Raw genomic sequence first — 26,554 nt, forward strand, 5'->3', positions numbered from 1 at the left:
AGAAGTGAAGGCAGTATGCATGAAGTAGAACTGAAAGGATAGCAAGGAATAATGATTTTATATATATTTTATTTACCTGTTTTTAAAAGCACTTGCCTAACTGGAGCTTACCATTAGCTTGGTAGATCCGAATTGACTAAATGGTTCTGTATTTTTTAAAGGCTCAGAAATACTATTGTTTACATTCATGTTTCTTTATACTTTATTTTCTCCATCATTTCCAGATCAATAAGAACCATTAAAAAACTCCACAATAACTTCTTTTCATTTTCTATTCATTCTTTCATCATTTTCAGATCAATCATAACCATTTAAAAACTCCGCAATAACCAACAGCTGTGGGTAATGAACATTTATTATATCAAAACAGTTTAAAGAATCTTATTTAGATCTTCCTTTGTATTTTCTCCCGGCTGCAATCATAGTACTTCTAATATACATTGGTTAAAAACCTTTTGGCGCCATCAAGTGGAATTAGGTGGAGAGTGCCTCTGAACAGGTTAACTTTTAGTTGACTGGAATAATTGCAGGCAATGATTCGTAGTGGCAAATTGCAGAAATTTTCAATCATAGAAAACATTTTTAGGGAAAAACATGGAAATTGAGTGGAGTATAAATATAATGCTAATATTTTAAGTATCCTTGAATTAATTTCAACAAATCATTGGGCCAGATGGTGGAGATAGAAGAAAAATAAGGTTGTCCTGGTCTAGTGGGGACTCAGATATGTGTTTATGCTAGTATTTACAAGTATAAGTAGGGAATAAGGAGCCAGCACAAGCAGAGTGATTAATCTCTCTGTGTACATGTGTAAATTTGAGAGTTAAAAAAATGTCTTTGCAGAAGAGGGAACACCTGAGGAGTATTTAAGGTGGTAGAAAGTGGGGTAGGGGCTGGGGCTGGGAGAAGTTACTGGTCGGAGGAAACAGCACTAATTTAGGAGCACAGAATCTATTATGGAAACTTTTATGTGTGCATGAAATGATTGTGCTTATCTTGATAATAAAACTGTGATTTGGTTGGTTAATAAATAGTATTTATTAATTTAATTTGCTTTTCTAATAATTTTCGTTTTTGCACGCATTTACAAGCTGCTGAGCTTTAAGACTCTAACACTTGTGGGTTTTGTTTGTTTTACAGTTGGGTTAGGAAATGAGAACCAAAAGAAGCCGTCCACATTATAGAATAGAACTTGGGCTGGAACCCTAATTTTCAGCGTTTCTTCTGTCAGCCATTTGTGGTTTTTCTTTTATTTTTTTCTTTACCTTTCTCATAAAACTTAAAGAAAAAATCCAAAATGTTAATTGAATTAAGTTTTTCTACCTCTCCATGTATTAGTTTATTTGATGTGTAGGTACATTTCTTGATAGACCAATTTCTCTTGCATGAGAGTAGAGTGAAGAATCTGAAATAGAAAAGAGAGAGGGTCTGAGATTATGTTGTACCAAGACTGTCTACCATCCTGGAGGAGGGATATGCTTGGCAGAATTCCAGACTGCAGTTTTAGAATGAAGCACTGAGGAATTCTATAAAGATAGATAACATTTCAGTAAACCACTTAATCATCAGTTCAAAAATTTTTTTTTTAATAATCCTGTTACATGTAGTAGCAGAACTATCTTTGTTTTTCAAATTCCAGAGATTTGAATCAGTATTGAATGGTTGAAACTTTTTTCATATAAAAATATTACTTTACCCTTTCTCTGTACTTGTAAGAGGAAATACTTGGAGCTTTAAAGTAGTAGATTAATAAACTTCCTTTTTCAAATTTACCTGGAATAAATGGATGTTCTTGCAATTACCAAGCTATTCTATTCCCGTTGAGACCACATCACACAGACAAGAATATGTTCATCACCTTCTATATCAGAAATCAGCAAAGGCATAATATAGTAAGGCATTTCTCTATTGAAAAAAATACAGTTTGCCATAATTCTATACAAGGAATACCAGGTAACTATCAAAATGATGACATCAAAGATTTTCACAATACATTATTAAGAGAAAACCTTGGATTATAAAGTAGTATATTTAGTATAGAGATATATTGGAAGGCAAATGAATATTATAAAATGTATACATAGCAAATATCTGGAGCACCATTTATCAAATGGTTAACAAGACACAAGGTAGTGGAATTGCAGGTGATCTTTCTGTTGTTTGTTTGGCTTCTGTTTCTAATTTTTCTGCAGTGATCTTGTGCCACATTTATAATTAGAGGCATTTGTATTCCTGGATGATTTCTTAAGTGTAATGTGGCATTTCCTTCAGCTGCCAGTTGTAAAATGCGTGTTGTCAGTTATCTTGTCTTTTGTGCTGATGGTTTTGTATAAGATGACCCTCCTCTATGAGGAGTAGCATGCATGTTTTTTGAGATAGCCTGTGGAGTTAGTTGGTGGTCATGAAGCAAAGCTGTAGTTTTGAACTCAGCAGTGTTCTCACCAACTGAATTAATTGAGTAAGTAATTTTCTTAAACATCTGCTATCCCAATTACATTTTCATAACAACAACAACAACAACAATAAAATCCAAAACAACAAAGACAAAAACAAACACTCCAGCTCTTGAAGTGGTAATATATTGTATACTAGATTTCAGGGTATATGTAGTTACTTCTTATTTTTCTTCTTAGTGAAATCTTAGAAATGATGTGGGAAAGAACAACCACAAATGGCTCAGTTATTCCCATGACTCCTTAGACAGTTAGAAAAGCTCATAGAGGTTAGTTTGCAGCTACCTTTAATGATATCCTCTGAGTAATTTCAATGAAATGAAATGAAAATAGATGAATTATTGTCTGACCCAGGAAGAAAGAAATACAATTTATTTTTCAGGCAACAATAGACATATTCATCCAGAAGATCTGAAAGCAGTGAAAAGAGGGCACTGATAATTTCAATATGGGAAATACATACATGAATATAATTATTACTATATTGGTAATATCCCTATTATTTTTTGTTCCATTTTTATTATTGTTATTGTTATTACTGGTCCTCCAACCTTTTTGTCTGGATGAGTCACTTTAACTTCCTAAAGTTAAGACCTAGAGTTCATGGAGTAATAGATTGGAGAGAGTGGAGAGGAGGGAGAAGGCAGATATGCTGACTGAACATCTGAAGCTAAGGCAGCAGGGGGAAGGGGCAGTGATGACAGTCAATTCCTTGCAACTCTTTGACTTAAGGTGTTGGGGAAGGGAGGAGTGGCAATGGTGACTGGGCCATCTACCATATAGTGCTTTGAGATTTATTGTAGAGTCCTTCTACTGGTTGGGGATCCCACATTAAATTAACAAATTTGTACTGCATATTGATTGACCTACCAACATTTGTTTACTTATTGTTTTCTTTGTAAATTTCAGATCAATCGAGCTCCAAGCTTTGGAACTGATCAGAAAATAGACTATGATGTAAAAAGGGGAGTGCTGCTAAATGCACTGAAGCTACTAAATATCAGGTAAAGTGTTTCCTCCATCTTCTGGAATTTTTGTCACCATATTTGGCATAGAACAATCATTTGTAAGTGGAATTGTCTTGTAATTTTAGTATTTTGTATTGTGAATTTCTTGATTCCATTCTTCAAACCCATTTAGTTTTCTTCTTTTTAAATATCTTTTCCTCTTCTCCTGAACTCAGCTTCTCCTTCTCCCCATATTATTTGAACCTACAGTAAATATGCTTAAATTGCATTGTTGGTATAATACAGACTATGGGGTGGAATTGGAGAATACCTTAGGCAACCTTCTGGACTGTTTTCCTCACCTCACAAGAAAAAACTAAAGCACAAAGGTCACTCGGTGAGTTAAAAAACCTCAAAAATGCATTTCCAACCTTTCTGTCCAAAGGTCTTTCCACTGTATCATGCTGCCTGGGTAAACAGAGAAGAAAAGAGAAGCAGTTAAGTGAGAGTTAACCTTCCCATTGAACAGCATTAACAGGATTTCCTTCGTTTTTAAGGCTGAATAATATTCCATCTTATATATACCACATTTTTAATCCATCCATTGCAGAACATTTAGGTTGTTTCCATGTCTTAGATGTTGTGCATAATGCTGCAGTGAACATGGGAATGTGGGTATCTTTAGATCATATACCCGCAGGGTATCTGTTGAATCCTGGTTCAACAGGATCAGTCAAATCCTGATTTCAACTTCTTTAAATATATACCCAGAACTGGGATTGCTGCATCAATAGAATATTATTAGTTTGGTTGAAGCATACATAATCATGAATGTCAAATGTTTGAAATCTTATTATGTGGTAAGCTTTGGCTCATTATGAAAAAAATTGTTAGAAGTTTAACTGAACTGCTTAATGAGGTAGTGAGTTGTCTGCTATTATAAGTGTTCAAATAGCATTTAGGATCACATCTTGGGTCACAAATCAAGCCTCAGTAAATTTAAGAAAATTGAAATCATATCAAGCATCTTTTCTGACCACAACATATGATATTAGAAATGAATTACAGGGGAAAAACAGTAAAAAACACAAACACATGGAGGCTAAACAATACGTTACTAAATAACCAAGAGATCACATAAGAAATCAAAAAGGAAATCAAAAAAATACCTAGAGACAAATGACAATGAAAACACGATGATCCAAAACCTATGGGATGCAGCAAAAGCAGTTCTAAGAGTGAAATTTATAGCTATACAAGCCTACCTTAAGAAATAAGAAAAATCCCAAGTAAACAATCTAACCTTACACCTAAAGGAACTAGAGAAAGAAGAACAAACAAAACCCAAAATTAGCAGAGGGAAAGAAATCATAAAGACCAGAGCAGAAATAAATGAAATAGGAACAAAGAAAACAATAGCAAAGATCAATAAAACTAAAATCTGGTTCTTTGAGAAGATAAACAAAACTGATAAACCATTAGCCAGACTCATGAAGAAAAAGAAGGAGAGGACTCAAATCAATAAAATTAGAAATGAAAAGAAGTTACAACAGACACTGCAGAAATAAAAGCATCCTAAGAGACTACTACGAGCAACTCTTTGCCAATAAAATGGACAACGTGGAAGAAATGGACAAATTCTTAGAAAGGTATAACCTTCCAAGGCTGAACCAGGAAGAAACAGAAAATATGAACAGACCAATCACAAGTAATGAAATTGAAACTGTGATTAAAAATCTTCCAACAAACAAAAGTCCAGGACCAGATGGCTTCACAGGTGAATTCTACCAAACATTTAGAGAAGAGCTAAAACCCATCCTTCTCAAACTCTTCCAAAAAACTGGGGAGGAAGGAACACTCCCAAACTCATTCTCTGAGGCCACCATCACCCTGGTACCAAAACCAAAGATACTACAAAAAAAGAAAATTACAGACCAATATCACTGATGAATTTAGATGCAAAAATCCTTAACAAAATACTAGCAAACAGGGGCTTCCCTGGTGGCGGGTGGTTGAGTCCGCCTGCCGATGCAGGGGATGCGGGTTCGTGCCCCGGTCTGGGAGGATCCCACATGCCGCGGAGCGGCTGGGCCCGTGAGCCGTGGCTGCTGAGCCTGCGCGTCCGGAGCCTGTGCTCCGCAACGGGAGAGGCCACAACAGTGAGAGGCCCGCGTACCGCAAAAAAAAAAAAAAAATACTAGCAAACAGAATCCAACAACACATTAAAAGGATCATGCACCATGATCAAGTGAGATTTATCCCAGGGACGCGAGGATTCTTCAATATATGCAAATCAATCAATGTGATACACCATATTAACAAACTGAAGAATAAAAACCATATGATCATCTCAATAGATGCAGAAAAAGCTTTTGACAAAATTCAACACCCATTTATGATAAAAACTCTCCAGAAAGTGGGCATAGAGGGAACCTACCTCAACATAATAAAGGCCATATACGACAAACCCACAGAAAACATCGTTCTCAGTGGTGAAACACTGAAAGCATTTCCTCTAAGATCAGGAACAAGACAAGGATGTCCACTGTTACCACTATTATTCAACATAGTTTTGGAAGTCCTAGCCACGGCAATCAGAGAAGAAAAAGAAATAAAAGGAATCCAAATTGGAAAAGAAGACGTAAAACTGTTACTGTTTGCAGATGACATGATACTATACATAGAGAATCCTAAAGATGCCACCAGAAAGCTACTAGAGCTAATCAATGAATTTGGTAAAGTTGCAGGATACAAAACTAATGCACAGAAATCTCTTGTATTCCTATACACTAATGATAAAAATCTGAAAGAGAAATTATGGAAAGACTCCCATTTACCACTGCAACAAAAAGAATAAAATACCTAGGAATAAACCTACCTAGGGAGACAAAAGACCTGTATGCAGAACACTATAAGACACTGATGAAAGAAATTAAAGATGATGCCAACAGATGGAGAGATATACCATGTTCTTGGATTGGAAGAATCAATATTGTGAAAATGACTCTACTACCCAAAGCAATCTACAGATTCAATGCAATCCCTATCAAATTACGAATGGCATTTTTTACGGAACTAGAACAAAGCATCTTAAAATTTGTATGGAAAAACAAAAGACCCCAAATAGCCAAAGCAGTATTGAAGGAAAAAAAAGAGCAGGCGGAATCAGACTCCCTGACTTCAGACTATACTACAAAGCTATAGTAATCAAGACAATATGGTACTGGCACAAAAGCAGAAACATAGATCAATGGAACAAGATAGAAAGCCCAGAGGTAAACCCACACACCTGTGGTCAACTAATCTATGTCAAAGGAGGCAAAGATATACAATGGAGAAAAGACAGACTCTTCAATAAGTGGTGCTGGGAAAACTGGGCAGCTACATGTAAAAGACTGTAATTAGAACACTCCCTAACACCATACACAAAAATAAACTCAAAATGGATTAGAGACCTAAATGTAAGACCGGACACTATAAAACCCTTAGAGGAAAACTTTGGAAGAACACTCTTTGACATAAATCACAGCAAGATCTCTTTTGATCCACCTCCTAGAGTAATGGAAATAAAAACAAAAATAAACAAATGGGACCTAATGAAACTTAAAAGCTTTTGCACAGCAAAGGAAACCATAAACAAGATGAAAAGACAACCCTCAGAATGGGAGAAAATATTTGCAAATGAAGCAACAGACAAAGGATTAATCTCCAAAACATATAAACAGCTCATGCAGCTTAATATTAAAGAAACAAACAACCCAATCCAAAAATGGACAGAAGACCTAAATGGACATTTCTGCCAAGAAGACATACAGATGGCCAAGAAGCACATGAAAAGCTGGTCAACATCACTAATTATTAGAGAAATGCAAATCAAAACTACGATGAGGTATCACCTCACACCAGTTAGAATGGGCATCATCAGAAAATCTACGAACAACAAATGCTGGAGAGGGTGTGGAGAAAAGGGAACCCTCTTGCACTGTTGGTGGGAATGTAAATTGATACGGCCACTATGGAGAACAGTATGGAGGTTCCTTAAAAAGCTAAAAATAGAATTACCATATGATCCAGCATTCCCACTACTGAGCATATACCCAGAGAAAACCATAATTCAAAAAGACACATGCACCCCAGTGTTTATTGCAGCACTATTTACAATAGCCACGTCATGGAAGCAACCTAAATGCCCATCGACAGACGATTGGATAAAGAAGATGTGGTACATATATACAATGGAATATTACTCAGCCATAAAAGGAATGAAATTTAGTCTTTTCTTGAGACGTGGATGCATCTAAAGACTGTCATACAGAGTGAAGTAAGTCAGAAAGAGAAAAACAAATATCGTATATTAATGCATGTATGTGGAACCTAGAAAAATGGTACAGATGAACCGGTTTGTAGGGCAGAAGTTGAGACACAGATGTAGAGAACAAATGTATGGACACCAAGGGGGGAAAACCGCGGTGGGGTGGGGATGGTGGTGTGCTGAATTGGGCAATTGGGATTGATATGTGTACACTGATGTGTATAAAATTGATGCCTAATAATAACCTGCAGTATAAAAAACAAACCAAACAAACAAAAAGAAACAACTAATACTAAACTTTCTTTGGGTTATTTGTATGGAAATATGTTAATATAAATGTTTCATACATTACATGAAATTTCTAAAAATCTTATACATTCTAGTATAATGTTATAAGTCATAATTCTAGTTATTACTTTAAAATGTATATCTCAGAAATAACTAAATTTCCTTGTCAATTGCATTATTATGAACTTTCATCAAATCTTTAACCGTGGTCATTTTTAAGTCTTTTGTCATTTACAGACAGTCTGGGTGTATTCTGATGCTTTTGCAAAAATGTTCTTATAAAAGGGTTTCATTTTCAAGGAATTCATGGAAAAGACTCTGACAAGTACAGGTTTCTGGTAACTGACTATACTGCTGAACTGAATGAATAAGCATTTTCAGAACTCTAATGGAAAACTGATGAATTCATAAAAGTGCTAACAAAAGATCAAGATAAAAAAAAATAATTACATAGGACTGAGTGAACTGATGAGGATGATTATAATTTTTGTGACTTTCTGTTTGAATAAAAAAAAAATCCCTCAAGAACTCAGAGGCAAAAAATATACAAATGAATTTTCACTGCAAAGTAAAGGAGCTGTTACAGTGGAGGATTACTGGACTGAATGTCAATATTGTGACAGAGTATGAGTGTGTTTCATGTTTGGCAATTGCAATCATTGTTGCTTTCGTTGTGGTCATCCATTTACAATGCTTGGTGTCAGTTTATTTATCTCTTGTAAAAATAAAATACAGTGTGTGTGTGCGAAAAAAAAAAACAAAAAACAAATAGCATTTAAGGTATTAGATTAAAGGACCTCTGAGGTCATTTAAGCTCAGGAATTTTATGATCTCACTTGGTTCTAATTGTCATTTCAGGAACTCTAAAAGAGTTGTGGGATACTTCCAAGCAATTTATTTATTTGAAATGATTTCAAGCATTTAGCAGATGCCTGATTGAGAAGTAGATTTATGTGGAAGGCATTATTAAAAAAAGATTGACATGTAAACTTGTTCAGAAATTTTCATATGGCCCCTTCTCTTGTATGATCAAATTATGATTTGCCTAAACTCTACTGGTATTTCAATTATTCTAAAGGAAATGAGGAGAAAGGAAAGAAATGTAGAATGGGAAAATTTTATTTAGCTTATATAAGTGTATCAAGTATTTTAGATTATTTAAGCAACATGCCTATACATTTTTTTGGCATATATATTGTTTAAGTAGTTCTGTCAAATGTATGACTTCCGCTTAATTTCTTAGACTCCTTTTCAAGTTTAGGGACTTCTCATTTCTCTCCTTGGCTATTTTATTGGATTCCTTCCTTCCTTCAGCACTAACCTTCACCCCGTTTTGCAGTGTCCACTCTGTTGCTCTGCAAATCACTTAACAAGTGTTTATTGAGTGCCCACTACTATAGGGGTAGGTGCTGGGAGTTCAAAGTCGGTTTCTGGCTTGGATGACTTATTTGACAGTATACCATTTATTTAGATAGAGCTTTAAGGCGAGAAACAGGCTTAGAAGTGATGGGAGAAGGTAGAAATGAGAGATAATTCAGTCTTAAACATGTTGATTTTGAAGTGCTTTCAGACACCCAGGCAGAATTGTTAAGTGGGAGATTTGATATACAGGGCTCCAGGGGATAGAGACATCTATGTGATTGAAATCTGTGTATAGATTGCTGTTGAATCCAGTGGATGAGAACATACAGTTGGAGTGTATATATTGAGAAGTAAAGTGGGGTAAGGGCAGAGCCTGAGTGATGCCAACATTTAAAGAGATATTTATAAACTCTAATATTCTGCTCAGATTGTTTCACACAATCAGATAAAGTTTAAACATTGCCTACAAAGTGTTTCTGATCTTTAGACACAAGACTTTTTTTGATCTGGCCCTTGTATATCTCGCCAGTCTGATCACTTTTTGTTCTTCTCTTTTCCCTGACTTAGAATTAATTTTTCTAAGAACTCTCGTGCGATGCTGTTTCACATGTTCATGGTTTTGCGTGTATTCTTATTTAAATTTTCTCTTAGCTTTGTTCCTCTGGTGAATGTTGATTCATTTTTAAAAATCGTGGTAAAATATACTTAAACTTTACTATTGTAACCATTTTTAAGTCTGCAACTCAGTGGCGATAGGTACATTCACATTATTATGCAACCATTACCACCATCCTTCTCTGAACCTTTCTTCATTGTGCAAAACTGAAATTCTGTACCCATTAAACAACTCCCCATTTCCACCTGCCACAAGCCCCTGGCAGCCACCATTACACTTTCTGTCTTTATGAATTTGCCTAGGTACCTCATATAAGTATAATCATACAGTATTTGCTCTTTTGTGACTGTCTTATTTCACTTAGCATAATGTCTTCAGGGTTCATCCATGTTGTAGCATGTGTCATAATTTCCTTCCCTTTTAAGGCCAAATAATATTCCATTGCATGCATATACCACATTTTTGTCAACTCATCCTTAAATACCTAGCACAGGCCTGACTTCCTATTTGAAGCTTTTGCTGAGGCAAAGTGGTTTACTTCCTCCCTTGTGCCATCACCCTACCTACTATCACTTTTTAAAATAGCATCCATTGTACTCTATGTATTTATTCACATGCCATTGCTGACACTTGAGGGCAATGTCTCTGTCTATTCATCTTTGTATTTCCAGGGCCATATCTAGGACTAGCGTATAGTGAGTACTAAAAAAAAATTAGGTTGGAAGACAAGGGTAGGGGAAGGACATTTCATTCCAAGGTAACTCCTTGTGGTAAGATAAGGAAGTGAGGCAAGCACAGGATGTTCATAGAACTTCCAGGGATTCCATATTACAGGAGCTTGAGTGTGCGAACCCAGCTGATTAGAAAGAGAAATCCCTTGTATGGAATCACAGAGTAATGAGTAGTGGAAAGAGCTCCAGAAACTATAAACAAAACTCCTTAGGACAGTGTGTGGATACAGCTGAATGGAAAAATGCTGATTACAATGCTAAGTGAATGGAGATCCTTTGGTCTCTGGTTAAATTTTTATTGTGGACTAAGAGTCATTAGTGCTGATTTATACCTATATTTATAGGAATCCAAACACAGTTTTTAGAATGGCAGTATTTCTCAAGGCCAGAATATGGGAGCAGTCGTCTAGAGAAAATGTCTGGGTGTGACTGGCTTTTCTTTGTTTCTCAGTGTGTCCAAAGGACTTTGTGAGCTTATTTCTGTTACTCTTCTTTATAGGTATGTTCTTGAGCTGTGTGTGTGTCAGTGTCCTTGTCTGTGAGTGCCGTGTTTGCTGTGAAGGTGCATATAGCTCTATGTTCATTTCTTCCACAGCATTCTCATAATATTCTCAATCATTTTTTTTTTATTCTCCCTTCCTCTTTTCTGTCATTTCATTTTTCCTTCTTCTCTTACATTTCTTTTTTTCTTACCAACTGTTGGGTCTTTGTTCTTCTTTTCTCTCCTCTCCTTCCTTTAAATTGTATGGTAAATAGAAATGATTGTTCTACGTAAAATGGAATATCAAAAAAATTAAAAGTTAAGAGCTACCTAAACCACATTTCCTCTTTCCCTAAACAAAGGAAACTCATACAGATTTAGTATTTACCATTGGAAAAATGATATTCTCAATCATCCAGTCACTAAAATCAATCTTGTTGCCATCTCAAGTTCCGCCCTTTTTGTTACTCCTCACATCTAACTAACAATAATAATTAATCACCAAAGTCATTCATTCTTCCTCTAAAATAACCCTTTGAATCTTTCCTTATTTTCTGTTTTTTTTTTTTGCTGTACGCGGGCCTCTCACTGTTGTGGCCTCTCCCGTTGTGGAGCACAGGCTCCAGATGCACAGGCTCATCGGCCATGGCTCACGGGCCCAGCCGCTCCGCGGCATGTGGGATCTTCCCGGACTGGGGCACGAACCCATGTCCCCTGCATCGGCAGGCGGACTGTCAACCACTGCGCCACCAGGGAAGCCCTCTTTCCTTATTTTCTAATCTGACTGCTGCTTCCCTGGTCCAGGCTGTCATATTTTATATTTGCTAATGAAATAGCATTCCATTTGTTTAAATTTGTTTGGGCTGCTATAACAAAATACCATAGACTTAATAGGTTATAAAAAACAGAGATTTATTTCTCATGGTTCTGTAGGCTGGTGGTCCAAGATTAGGGTGCCAGCATGGTTGAGTGAGGCCTGCTTCTGGGTCACATACTTCTTATTGTATCATCACATGGCAGAAGGGTCTAGGGAGCCCTCTGGAGTCTCTTTTATAAGGACACTAATCCCTTTCAAGGAGGTTCCACCCTCATGGCCTAATCACCTCCCAGAGGCCCCATGTACTAATATCATCACCTTTGGGAGTTAATATTTCAACATATGGGTTTTGGGGGGGGGGCACAAACATTCAGACCATAGACTATCTTAACAGCCTGCTTCTTTTCTCATCCACTTCTAAGCCACTGTACATATTGCCAAGGGATACTTTTTTTTTTTTGATTTTTATTTACTTATTTTTATACAGCAGGTTCTTATTAGTTATCAGTTTTACACATATTAGTGTATATATGTCAATCCCAATCGCCCAATTCATCCCACCACCATCCACACCCACTTTCCCCGCTTGGTGTCCATACGTTTGTTCTCTCTCTACATCTGTGTCTTTATTTCTGCCTTGCAAACTGGTTCATCTGTACCATTTTTCTACATTCCACATATATGTGTTAATATATGATATTTGTTTTTCTCTTTCTGACTTAGTCTCTAGGTCCATCCACATCTCTACAAATGACCCAATTTCATTCCTTTTTATGGCTGAGTAATATTCCATTGTATAAATGTACCACATCTTCTTTATCCATTCGTCTGTCAATGGGCATTTAAGTTGCTTCCATGACCTGGCTATTGTAAATAGCGCTGCAATGAACATTGTGATATATGACTCTTTTTGAATTATGGGTTCCTCTGGTTATATGCCCAGTAGTGGGGTTGCTGGGTCATATGGTAATTCTTTTTTTAGCTGTTTAAGGAACCTCCATGCTGTTATTCATAGTGGCTGTCTCAATTTACATTCCCACCAACAGTGCAAGAGGGTTCCCTTTTCTCCACACCCTATCCAGCATTTGTTGTTTATAGATTTTCTGACGATGCCCATTCTAACTGGTGTGAGGTGATACCTCATTGTAGTTTTGCAATTACATTTCTCTAATAATTAGTGATGTTGAGCAGCTTTTCATGTGGCTCTTGGCCATCTGTATGTGTCCTCTGCAGAAATGTCTGTTTAGGTCTTCTGCCCATTTTTGGATTGGGTTGTTTGTTTTTTTAATAATGAGCTGCATGAGCTCTTTATATATTTTGGAGATTAATCCTTTGTCCGCTGATTCATTTGCAAATATTTTCTCCCATTCTGAAGGTTGTCTTTTTGTCTTGTTTATGGTTTCCTTTGCTGTGCAAAAGCTTTTAAGTTTCATTAGGTCCCATTTGTTTATTTTTGGGTTTATTTCCATTTCTTTAGGAGGTGGGTCAAAAAAGATCTTCCTGTGATTTATGTCATAGTGTTCTGCCTATGTTTTCCTCTAAGAGTTTTGTAGTGTCCGGTCTTACAGTTAGGTCTTTAATCCATTTTGAGTTTATTTTTGTGGATGGTGTCAGGGAGTGTTCTGATATCATTCTTTTACATGTAGCTGTCCTGTTTTCTCAGCATGATTTATTAAAGAGACTGTCTTTTCTCCATTGTATATCTTTGGCTCCTTTGTCATAGATTAGTTGACCATAGGTGCGTGGGTTTATCTCTGGGCTTTCTATCCTGTTCCGTTGATCTATATTTCTGTTTTTGTGTCAGTACCATATTGTCTTGATTACTGTAGTTTTGTAGTATAGTCTGAAGTCAGGGAGTCTGATTCCTCCAGCTCTGTTTTTTTCCCTCAAGGTTGCTTTGGCTTTTCAGGGTCTGTTGCATCTCCATACGAATTGTAAGACATTTTTGTTCTAGTCCTGTAAAAAGTGCCATGGGTAATTTGATAGGGATTGTATTGAATCTGTAGATTGCTTTGTGTAGCATAGTCAGTTTCACAATAATGATTCTTCCAATCCAAGAATATGGCCTTTATAATGTTGAGGTAGTTTCCCTCTATACCCACTTTCTGGAGAGTTTTTACCATAAATGGGTGATGAATTTTTGTCAAAAGCTTTTTCTGCATCTGTTGAGATTATCATAGGGTTTTTATTCTTCCGTTTTTTAATGTGGTGTATCACATTGACTGATTTGCATATATTGAAGAATCCTTGCATCCCTGGGATAAATCCCACTTGCTTATGGTGTATGGTCCTTTTAATGTGCTGTTGGATTCTGATTGCTAGTATTTTGTTGAGGATTTTTGCATCTATTTTCATCAGTGATATTGCTCTGTAATTTTCTTTTTTTGTAGTATCTTTGTCTGGTTTTGGTATCAGGGTGATGGTGGCCTCATAGAATGAGTTTGGGAGTGTTCCATCCTCTGCAGTTTTTTGGAAGAATTTGAGAGGGATGGGTGTCAGCTCTTCTCTAAATGTTTGATAGAATTCACCTGTGAAGCCATCTGGTCCTGGACTTTTGTTTGTTGGAAGATTTTTAATCACAGTTTCAATTTCAGTGCTTGTGATTGGTCTGTTCATATTTTCGCTTTCTTCCTGGTTCATTTTCAAAGGTTGTGCTTTTCTAAGAATTTGTCCATTTCTTCCAGGTTGTCCATTTTATTGGCGAAGAGTTGCTTGTAGTAGTCTCTTATGATGCTTTGTTTTTCCATGGTGTCTGTTGTAACTTCTCTTTTTTCATTTCTAATCCTATTGATTTGAGTCCTCTCCCTCTTTTTCTTGATAAGTCTGGCTAAAGGTTTATCAATTTGTTTATCTTCTCAAAGAACCAGCTTTTAGTTTTATTGATCTTTGCTATTGTTTTCTTTGTTTCTATTTCAGTGTTTTCTTCTCTGATCTTTATGATTTCTTTCCTTCTACTAACTTTGGGTTTTATTTGTTCTTCTTTCTCTCATTCCTTTAGGTGTAAGATTAGATAGTTTATTTGAGATTTTTCTTGTTTCCTGAGGTAAAATTGTATTGCTATAAACTTCCCTCTTAGGACTGCTTTTCCTGCATCCCATAGGTTTGGGTTGTCGTGTCTCCATTGTCATTTGTTTCTAAGTATTTTTTGATTTCCTCTTTGATTTCTTCAGTGATCTCTTGGTTATTAAGTAACATATTGTGTAGCCTCCATGTGTTTGTGTTTTTTACGTTTTTTTTCCCCTGTAATTTATTTCTAATCTCATAGCATTGTGGTCAGAAAAGACGCTTGGTATGATTTCAATTTTTCTTAAATTTACTGAGGCTTGATTTGTGACCCAATATATGATCTATCTTGGACAATATTCTGTGTGCACTTGGGACAAAAGTGTAGTCTGCTGTTTTTGGATGGAATGTCCTATAAATATCAAATCTATCTGGTCTATTGTTTCATTTAAAACTTGTGTTTCCTTATTAATTTTCTGTCTGTATGATAAGGTGAGGTGTTCAAGTCCCCCACTATTACTGTTTTACTGTCGATTTCCTCTTTTATAGCTATTAGCAGTTGCCTTATGTATCGAGGTGCTCCTACGTTGGGTGCATATATATTTATAATTATTATATTTTCTTCTTGGACTGATCCCTTGATCCTTATGTAGTATCCTTCCTTGTCTCTTGTAACATTCTTTGTTTTAAAATCTATTTTATCTGATATGAGTATTGCTGCTCCAGCTTTCTTTTGATTTCCATTTGCATGGAGTATCTTTTTCTATCCCCTCATTTTCAGTCTGTATGTGTCCCTAGGTCTGAAGTGGGTCTCTTGTAGACAGCATATATATGGGTCTTGTTTTTGTATCCATTCAGTGAGCTTGTGTGTTTTGGTTGGAGCATTTAATCCTTTAACTTTTAAGGTAGTTATCAATTTGTACGTTCCTCTGACCATTTTCTTAATTGTTCCGGGTTTGTTATTGTAAGTACTTTCCTTCTCTTGTGTTTTCTGCCTAGAGAAGTTCCTTTAGCATTTGTTGTAGAGCTGGTTTAGTGGTGCTGAATTCTTTTAGCTTTTGCTTGTCTGTAAAGCTTTTGATTTCTCCATCAAATCTGAATGAAATCCTTGCTGGGTAGAGTAATCTTGGTTGTAGGTTCTTCCCTTTCATCACTTTAAGTATATCGTGCCACTCCCTTCTGGCTTGTAGAGAAATCAGTTTTTATCCTTATGGGAGTTCCCTTGTATGTTATTTGTAATTTTTCCCTTGTTGCTTTTAAAACTTTGTCTTTAATTTTTGTCAATTTGATTACTATGTGTCTCGGTGTGTTTCTCCTTGGGTTTATCCTGTCTGGGACTCTCTGTACTTCTTGGACTTGGGTGGCTATTTCTTTTCACCTGTTAGGGAAGTTTTCGACTATAATCTCTTCAAATATTTTCTCAGGTCCTTTCTCTCTCTCTCTTCTCTTTCTGGGACCACTATAAAGCGAATGTTGGTGTGTTTAATGTTGTCCCAGAGGTCTCTTAGGCTGTCTTCATTTCTTTTCATTCGTTTTTCTTTATTCTGTTCTGTGGCAGTGAATTCCACCATTCTGTCTTCCAGGTCACTTATCTATTCTTCTGCCTCAGTTATTCTGCTATTGATTCCTTGTAGTGTATTTTTCATTTCATTTATTGTATTGTTCATCTCTGTTTGTTTGTTCTTTAATTCTTCTAGGTGTTTGTTCTTTACTTCTTCTAGGTCTTTGTTGAACATTTCTTTCCTCTTCTCGATCTTTGCCTCCATTCTTTTTCCAAGGTCCTGGATCATCTTCACTATCATTATTCTGAATTCTTTTCCTGGAAGATTGCCTATCTCCACTTCATATGGTTATTTTTCTGGGGTTTTATCTTGTTCCTTCATCTGGTACATAGTCCTCTGCCTTTTCTTTTTGTCTATCTTTCTGTGAATGTGGTTTTCGTTCCACAGCCTGCAGGATTGTGGTTCTTCTTGCTTCTGCTGCCAAGGCATAACGTTTAAAACCTGCAAATATAATTATTCCCTTCTCCTTTTAAAACTCACTCTCTCCTCTCCCCCATTGCCTAAAGTTCAATTTGAGAGTCAGTAACCTAGTTTTAAGCTAGAAGGCTTTAATTAGCTGAGTTTCCTGCATTCACTGATAGCTCCAGACATACTAAATGACTTACAATTTTCCTGATGTGTTTATTCCTTTTCTCAAATTATTCCTTCTATCCTGTTCACTTGTTGAACTCCTGCCACTCAAACCGTAATGTTGTTATGAAAGATAATAGATCAGTTTCCTAACACCCTTGCAAGTTCAAGTTGTGAGGTGGTGCATACTTGAGGCAAAAGAACACTCTCTATTATCTAGGGCCTTGGCCCAGTTTTTTCAGTGCAATCCCTTATTGAATAGAATGGGACCTCCTGTAAACTTAGGTGTGTCTTTTACCTCTCCACACTAGAAGCTGGCCAGATGGCCTCCTTGTACCCTTTCCTTTGCTTTACACCTTCATCTGGGCCCTACCAGACTAATGACATTGCAAGGCATGGAAATATAAGCTCAAGAATAAGAACTCTATTTTTTCCTATGGCTGAGGGAAAAATTGGCTTTGCCTTTTCTTTTTTGCCTTTTTCTTTTTTCACCCTGTTCCTGCTAGATCTTTAAGATTGGTATATAATAGTGTAAGTCAGAGGGAGAGAGAAGAGACCTCAGGCTTATCTGATCGTACCAGCTACATGGGAGGGAAGAGAGAGAAAACAAGTTCAGAGGAAAGCACTCTTACAACAGGAATTTTCCAATAAAAATCAGACAGCTATGATTAAATTTGCATCACTGGGCAAAAATGAGAAGGACTATGCAGATGCTTTCAATTCAGTAATGATTGTTAGGCTGAGATTTCAATCTGAATTGAAAATATGCTGAAGGGTGGTCAGTATAAGTAAGAATGCTTAAATATAAAGGGCATTGGTTGAAGGAAGAGTAAGGAAACAACATTTATTAAGAACCTATTAATGTTACCCCAAGTTAATCTTTATAAGAACTCTAGGAGGGAAATGATATTGTTAGCATTTAATGTATGGGAAAACAGACCCCGCAGTTAATTGACCTAAGGTTGTATTGCTAGTAAGTTGCTATACTGTCTCCATTTTATCTTGTTACCTTCAGAACGTCTATTTACTGTATGGAGATCCATATTTGATGAATGACTAGGTGAATATAACATATGTGAATATATAAATTTAATAAAAACTGATTCTTATCTCCACTGGGTCCCCTCTTCTGCTGATTCTCACAGGGATAAGGTTAGAGCTTATTTGAATTCTTGAATATGGTCTTGTGTTCTATATTTTAGGACCAGTGATAAAAGGAGAAACTTGGCTAAACAAAAAGCTGAGGCTCAAAGGAGGCTTTATGGTCAAAATTCAATCAAAAGGCTTTTACCGGGTTCCTCAGACTCAGAACAGCAGAGACATCAGTTGGAGAGGCGGAAAGAAGAGTTGGTATGAAAAATTTAACAATGTACCTGCAATTTGAATTGCATAATTCATTTGTCAGGTTTTATTTGTAAAATTTCTTCATTTCTAGAAGGAGAGACTTGCTCAGGTACGGAAGCAGATCTCGAAAGAAGAACATGAAAATCGACACATGGGGAATTACAGGTAACTGTGCTTTTGTTTTTTAATAGATTGAAGAAGTGAAGTGTCAAAACAGAAGTGCCTGCATTTTTTAACTTTTAAGCTTATCTTAAGCGCTGTTTATTTCATTCTGAGAAAGTGCTTTTTGTTTAATTTATTTCCAGAAAGAAAAGATAGTTAGCAAGTAGATGGTTCAGACTTGGAGAGAGCTCCTGGGGTGGTTTGTGTGAAGTCTTTTCAGGCTGATGTAATCATATGACCTTATTTAATTATAATACACTATTTTGAAAAAGTCAGGTTTCAGGTCTCTTAGTATTCTTTCTGTCAGTTCAGAGTGGTTGCTGTACTTTGTTTTACTTTTATTTATTTATTACTATTTTTTTTTTTTTTTGCGGTACACAGGCCTCTCACTATTGTGGCCTCTCCCGTTGCGGAGCACAGGCTCCAGACATGCAGGCTCAGCGGCCATGGCTCACGGGCCCAGGTGCTCCGCGGCATGTGGGATCTTCCCGGACCGGGGCACGAACCCACGTCCCCTGTGTCGGCAGGTGGACGCTAAACCACTGCCCCACCAGGGAAGCCCCTGTACGTTGTTTTAAGTTCAAATATATCAGGAACCAGGCAAATAATGAAAATGTTTGGAGGAGGCAGGTATGAGACAATAGAAAGGGGTTTGGACTGTACAGAACTGGACCTCCTCCACAGTATCACCTTTGACAGGAGAAAAGGGGATCCCCTAAGCTCTTTGTGTTCTTGGAAAGACAGCCCCTCCTCCCAAGCTTTGATACTGACTCAGCAGAATTAGGAGGATTTGACATCATAGAGCTTCCCGCACTCCTGGTAAGATGTTCTTTCCGGCCTTAACACTATCAACAGTGATGATGAGAACACATTCCTCTCACCCTACGTCTACCTAATTCTCTCCACCAGAGAGACAAATTCCACCACCCCTCAAAAGATCATTAGGATTAATCCCTACATTCTTGTATACATCAATAATCACACTGAGTCTAAAACTTCTCAAATTATCCCTCATCACCTAAATTCTCTCCAGTAAAGTTCTATATTTCTCAATATGCCCAATTGTGATTCTTCTTCAACCACCTCCCCTTGACCAAACCTTTATATTGTGCCTTCTGGAACTGCATTGTTTAATGATAATTCTCTAGATAAACTTCAATTTGTATTGGTAACAAATGAAAATTTATGGATTTCTTGTAACTATATTCACCTTTATTTCTAGCACCTAGTAAAGTGACTGACAGAGTAGATGGTCAAGAATTACCTATGTAGTTGACCTTAACTCTTGTGCTATGATAGCTTTTTTTAAACAAGCTGGTTTATCTGATTTTATTGTAGGCGAATTTATCCTCCTGAAGATAAAACACTACTTGAAAAGTATGAAAATTTGTTGGCTGTTGCCTTTCAGACCTTCCTTTCAGGAAGAGCAGCTTCATTCCAGCGAGAGATGAATAATCCTTTGAAAAAGATGAAGGTAAAGGAATGAATGTTTATAAAGAAAAAAAAGAATGAAGCCACACAATATGTCTTTATAAACAACCCATCTTAATTCCACATATAAAAACATTTTACTTTTAAGATGCACTTTCCTTCCATTTTAACAGTTGGTAATGTTTCATAACCAACCAAATGATTTCATAAATAAGATGTTTTTTAACAAGACAAGTTAAGCAGTAGAAAATGTTGATATTATGTTGTAATCTATTTTAATAAATTTTTTTTACAGTTATTTATACATAACTGAATAAAAAAATAGATTGAAATAACCTAGTGGTTTGTGATGTTCTCATTGTTTGAGAATGAGATATGAGTTACATAGTTAACAATATAGTTAACTATGTAACTATATTGCTACATAGTTAGATTGTAACTAACGTTATACAATAATTTTTTCCTGATACTGCATAGACCTGGCATATGAGAAGTAATTGAAACACACACACAGAGTAATCTATTTGCCTTACTAAAAGGTCTGTTAGTTATCTTTTGCAGTATAATAAGCCATTGCATTTATTTGCTCATTATTCCACAGTCTTGGCTGGGCTTAGTTGAGTGGTTCTTCTGCTGAGCTAGCTTGGAGTGAATCATATATTTGCATTTATCAACTCAACTGGGGAAGGAAATCCAAGAAGGCTTCACTTCTGTGTCTGGTGCATCAGATGAGATAGCTGGAACATCTGGGGAGCAGGCTGGGTGTCTCTTTCTCTCTACATGACCATGTAAGGAGGGTAACTGGATCTCTTAATACGATAGCTCAGGGTTCCAAAATGGAGCATTTCAAGAGGACAAGCCCAGAGTGCAGCGACTAATCAAGCCTCTGCTAGCATCATGCTTGCTAATGTTCCATTGGACAAACAAGTTTTTATTTGTTGTCTAAACAGTCAGTGGTCTTTAATAGTTTTCTAAGTATTCATATTTACTCACGTACTTACTCTTCCTTGTGTTCTTCATTCCGTCACACAGACCTATTAAAATTGTTTATATTTTACATTACTGGAAATCTCCCTAGAGTGATACCTCCAGTATCTTGGATACCCTGTTATATTGAGTGATTCAAAAATCATGATAAAGTTTATTATAGATAGATTTTGCTATGGTCTTTTCACTAAAATTCTGCAACAGGAGGATATAAAGCCATTTTCAAGCTGACTAGGCCTAAGGGACAGAAGCAGAAGGAATATTGTATACCCCAATGCTCTTTTCCTTTAAATATCCCTCTTTTGACATATGCAAGTATTTTCACCATTAGAATTATGTTCTGTGGTCTTTTTGTTTTTCCTGACCCAGACAGTGAGAGACCTTTTCATTTTCCTCTACCTGTTTTATAATGTCATTTCTCTCTCCTCTGGATGCAGCCTCTGTTCCATCTTCCCATCACTCTGCTCCTAGAAATCCTAAGGATTCTGGAGCCAGATAGACCTACATTCAAATTCCAGCTCCCCCACATGTTAATTTTGTAAACTTACATTAAACTATTTGATCAATCAGATCACTAAAATAGTAGTATTAAAAGTATACTTGACAGGTTATGAAACTAAAATTGAGGTTAATTAAAATAGTCTGTTTTAAGTACCTTGGCACATAATAAATAGGCTTCAAGTCTCAATTTGATTCTTCAAAATCTAGTTAAATGTCACCACTTTGCCTGCCCCCTTCCATTGATCTGGGAGCCTCTTCTTATATAACACTTACACAGTCTTTACTACTGTTGTTTTATAATGAGTGTCAAAACTAGGTAGTGTGAGTCCTTAAATTTATTCTATTTAAAACTCTTTTGGCTTTTCTAGGTCCTTTTATGCTTTCATACACATTTTAGAATCAGTTTGATTCTAGATTTTGATTAATTTTTTAATTACGAAAAAAGGCTGCTGGGATTTTAATTTGGACTGAGGAATCTACAAAACAATTTCTGGGGAATTAACAATACTGAGTCTTCCGATCCATTAATATGACATATCTCTCCATCTACTTGGATCTTTAATAACTCTGCTATATTCGTAGTTTTCAGTTTATAGTTTTTGCACATCTTTCATTAAATTTATTTTTAAGTATTTGATGTTTTTGCTGCTGTTGCTGATAATATTGTTTGTAATTTTTTTTAATTTTTAACTTGTTGCCAGGATGTGAACACCTGATTATTTTTGTATATTACCCTTATATCTAGCATTTTTATATATTGTATTTTTACTAACTGCCTTTTAAATTATTTTTTTATTTTTATTTTGGTTACTTAGAAGTTTGTTGCTTAATTTCCATACATTTAAAATGTTCTAGTTTTAGTTTTGGTAAAGTTTCTAGCTTAGTTCCATTGGTGTTAGAAAACATATTCTGATTTCAGTCTTGTAAAATAAATTGAGACTTGCTTTAACTCAATATGGTACTTATATTAGTGAATGTCCAAGTCTACTTGAAAATAATGTGTACACTACAGGCGATGGTTATAGAGTTTTATTTATTTATTTATTTATTTAATTTATTTATATTTAATTAATTAATTAATTTTTTTGGCTGCGGTGGGTCTTAGTTGCAGCTCGTGGGTCTTCATTGAGGTATGCGGGATCTTTCGTTGCAGCGCGGGCTCTTTGTTGCAGTGCGTGAGCTTCTCTCTAGTTCTGGTTTTCCATCCATGCCTCTATCCTCCTATTCTACTACATACTCAACTAAAATTGCTATTGGAAAGACCCAGCAGGCGAAGAGAACCAGCTCTGTGGGGCTCTTCTAGATGTGTCAGTAGCCCACGTGACCTTTGAAAACTCCACTGGATTCTCTTTACCCCCACAGAATCTCTCTATTATAGACCTAATCTCTGCTCATCTGTGTCCAGACCTGGCAAATGAACGTAAAGTAGAAAGTGGCCACTTATCTCTGCTCACCTAGGGAGAACTTTTCCCTCTCTGGTATAATTCCTTTTACACTACTTTTATCCACAGCTTTCTAATGTCTTAAAATATATGATTATTTAGTTTATCATCTTTTTTTAGCTCTTATGATGAAAATGCTGTCTATATGACCTTCCTTCTCCTGAACAGAAGCAGAACTCCTTACTTTTTAACTGTCTTGTGCTGCTGTCTTTGGAATCCTTTGTAGGGTTATTGTTTAATCAAACTTTATATTAAGAGTCTTTTGATATTTTAATAGCTAAATCTTAGATTGCGATGAAGAGTAACCTATTTTACAGATTTCCATTGCACAGTGAGATTTCTAGTTTCTCTAAAACCCTTTTTTAAAAAAAAGAAGCACAGATATAAATCATAAATATATAAATGAAGTTGTGATATTTGTATAGGTTGAATAAATAACTCAATGAAAGCAGTTAACTCTACCTCGTTTAGTAAAGCTGTTGTACTCCTATTGCTCTGGTTTGCTCAACATCCACTTGGGTGTATGTTTTTATAACTTTACCCTTTGACTTCAAAGTGACTCTAGAAGAGCATGAGAAAAGGTGTTAGGCCTATAGGGTGAAAACCTTTCATAAAGTTCTAAAGATACTCGTGTGCAATAGGTAAAAATTTTAAAGTTTCATTAAATTGTGCCTATTACCTAAATACTAACATTAGATTGTTCTAAATGAAACTATTAGGCCAATCATCAGTGTTCTGTCTGCAGTCGTAATATTATTTTGCACTAATTGATATAGCAATGATTGATGAAATTGCGGTCTGGAAAAATTAGAGTGAACTTTTAGAAATTTTAAAGTGTCCAATAGGCTAATTTATTGAAGTATTGTATTCTAAGATTTTAATAGTATACTAGAACATAAGGATATATTTGTTTATGATAATCAATACATAATAGATTTCAGCTAAGTATTATTTTTATTGCCAGGTTTTAGTGAAAGTTTCTTTAAGAGGGTTTGCCATGACCCTTTATTTCTCATTTGATCTGAGCAATCTTTGTTAAATACTTTTCGGAATCCTTGTTGTACACAAGATTAATAATCTTTTAATTAATTCTGGAGTCCATTAGTCATAACAATTTTAATTAAATATTTTTTAAGGAGGAAGATATTTTGGATCTTCTGGAACAATGTGAAATTGATGACGAAAAGTTGATGGGCAAAACTGCCAAGTCTCGAGGACCAAAGGTGCAGTATCTTTATCTTCCTTAATATCAGAGTAGATAGACTCTACTAAGGACAGTTATTTTCCCTTTGTATTTCTCACTGTAAGAATGACTGATGCTACTTTCAAGGAACTCTGTGGACTGTGTTTCCAGTGAAGATAGAATTAGGAAGATCATGCTTTCTTATACTCAGGAGAAGCTTTGTTTTGTTTTGATAGTTTTCCTCATTTTCTGACTCTTTCCCTCATCTAGTGAAAGCCCTGTGAGTCAGGGCCAAGCAGGACCTAGAACTGGTACCCTCATTCTATACTCAGTATTATGTTTTCCTATCTCCAAACATATAATTATCAGAGACGTGTAGCATTATAGATCAGGCAAATCATGACTCCAGAGATCCTAATGGGGAGCCCCATCTTTTGCTGGCACGGCAATATTGAAATTTTGTAAGGAAAAATAGTTACAGTTTCTAGGAAGACATAGAAAGCTGTCATGCTGGCAAAAATAGGCAGGTGTTTGCTTTACCTTCATCTGCTCTGTGGTGATGACATCCACATGTTCTTTTGTTATATGTCAAAGTCCTTGCTAGTAGAGTAGGAAAGAGTTGAATTTGTAAAGTCTTGGAAAGTTTTTTCATTCTGCTGTTTTTCACTTTACATTTCAGCAATACTGAACTATTACTATATCCTTACATACATCATGCTCTGTCATGCTTTTTCTATACGCCTGGAATGCTTGCCTATTAAAAGAATAATTGATTAATTGCTTGATTGATTAGAGACCCCCCTCCTAATCCAGCTGCTTTTGTGAAATCTTCCCTCTTTCTCCTAGCTGGACTTAGATCTTCTGTTCCCTCCTTCTATTGCTGTACCACAAGTGACACTTTTATAGAGCAGATGTGACAAATAATTGTTTGCATGCTTGCCTTAGTATGAGCTTGTAAGTTCCTTGAGGATAGGAGGTGTATTCCATCTTTACATCTCTAGCACCTAGCATAGCATCTGGCACTTAGTAGGTTCTCAAAACCATTAGTTAAATTTGTTGAATGTGTCCACAAGGACCTCACTGACTAGTGGAAGGGCAGATAGGTGAACCAAAAACCAGGGTATATTGTGGCAAGTACTGTAATTAAGGGAGTGGGAAGTGCTACAGCAACATAGAGAAGAAAGGGATTGGTAGATTATGGATGGCTTCATAAAGGCAGTGCCATTTGAATTGAACATTAAAGGCAAAGACATGGAGGTATGATGCTGCTTAGGATGTTGGAGAAATGACAAGGAATTTGGTATGACTCAGGTGGAAGATTCTTGGAGAGTAAATTGGTGCAAGATGAACCTGGTAAAAGATACATATCTGATGAAGACCAGAGACCTTGAATGTCAGGCACTGTTCTTCTGAATTATGTATTCTATATCAAAGAACTGTAGAAGATGTTGATAATTCCTTTGGAACAAATATTTTTTAGGGTATCTGTAAAAGTCAATACCTTCGTGAGTTATTGCTTCATTTTGGAAAACATCGGAAAGTCTCTAAACTTTGTATATTAATTATTTAGCAATTTGGCAAACCAGATATGAGGCAACCTGGGGGCACAATATTCATGGAAGATTGGCAAATGCAAAGGCTCTAAGTCAGTCTTCTACTGTCTTATATTTTCCTTTGCTTCATCAAATAAGGCTTATCATCCAAATAAAAATATAACCTCCTAGAGGGCAGAATTCACACTGTGTATATTTCAACCCCTCTTATTCCAGGCAAATAGTAGGAACTAACAATGTATTCGTTTAAATGAAATGAATTGGTTAGTTCCTATAGTTATTAACACCAGAAATGTTTTGAAGTGTTGAAAACTGCATAATCAGTAAAAAGGTAAAAAGTAAAAAAAAGTAAAATTATTTTTATAACTTGTAACCTTAGGTATACTGAGGGTCTGGAGTGAGCCAAACTTCAAAGCAGCCTTTCCTTTTTAGAGGGTTGTTATCACATGTCAAACACTGATTTCCAGGGCTTCCCTGGTGGCGCAGTGGTTGAGAATCCGCCTGCCAATGCAGGGGACACGGGTTCGTGCCCCGGTCTGGGAAGATCCCACATGCCGCGGAGCGGCTAGGCCCATGAGCCATGGCCGCTGAGCCTGCGCGTCCGGAGCCTGTGCTCTGCAACGGGAGAGGCCACAACAGTAAGAGGCCCGCGTACCGCAAAAACAAAACAAACAAAAAAAAAACACTGATTTCCAGTGTCTTTACTGGTAGAATAATTGAAGGTTATCAAGGTTAAATTGAACTTGGGAGAAATAACTTTTCACTTATTTGAGAATCTAAGAAGTATTAATTAGCTATGTAAATAATAT

General features: G+C 36.2%; 1 protein-coding gene across 1 annotated transcript in view; it reads left to right on the forward strand.

Annotated features, from left to right (window-relative positions):
• TTLL7 (tubulin tyrosine ligase like 7) overlaps positions 1 to 26,554 on the forward strand; it is a 152,837-nt gene that overhangs the window by 88,909 nt on the left and 37,374 nt on the right. The window contains exons 10-14 of the mRNA XM_082834727.1: positions 3,363 to 3,457; positions 18,345 to 18,492; positions 18,578 to 18,651; positions 19,987 to 20,122; positions 24,146 to 24,232. Coding sequence (XP_082690853.1) covers positions 3,363 to 3,457; positions 18,345 to 18,492; positions 18,578 to 18,651; positions 19,987 to 20,122; positions 24,146 to 24,232 — 540 coding nt within the window. The remainder of the gene's footprint in view (positions 1 to 3,362; positions 3,458 to 18,344; positions 18,493 to 18,577; positions 18,652 to 19,986; positions 20,123 to 24,145; positions 24,233 to 26,554) is intronic.

The sequence above is a fragment of the Leucopleurus acutus genome, assembly GCF_964270905.1.
Source record: "Leucopleurus acutus genome assembly, chromosome: 2".
Taxonomy (NCBI): Eukaryota; Metazoa; Chordata; class Mammalia; order Artiodactyla; family Delphinidae; genus Leucopleurus; species Leucopleurus acutus.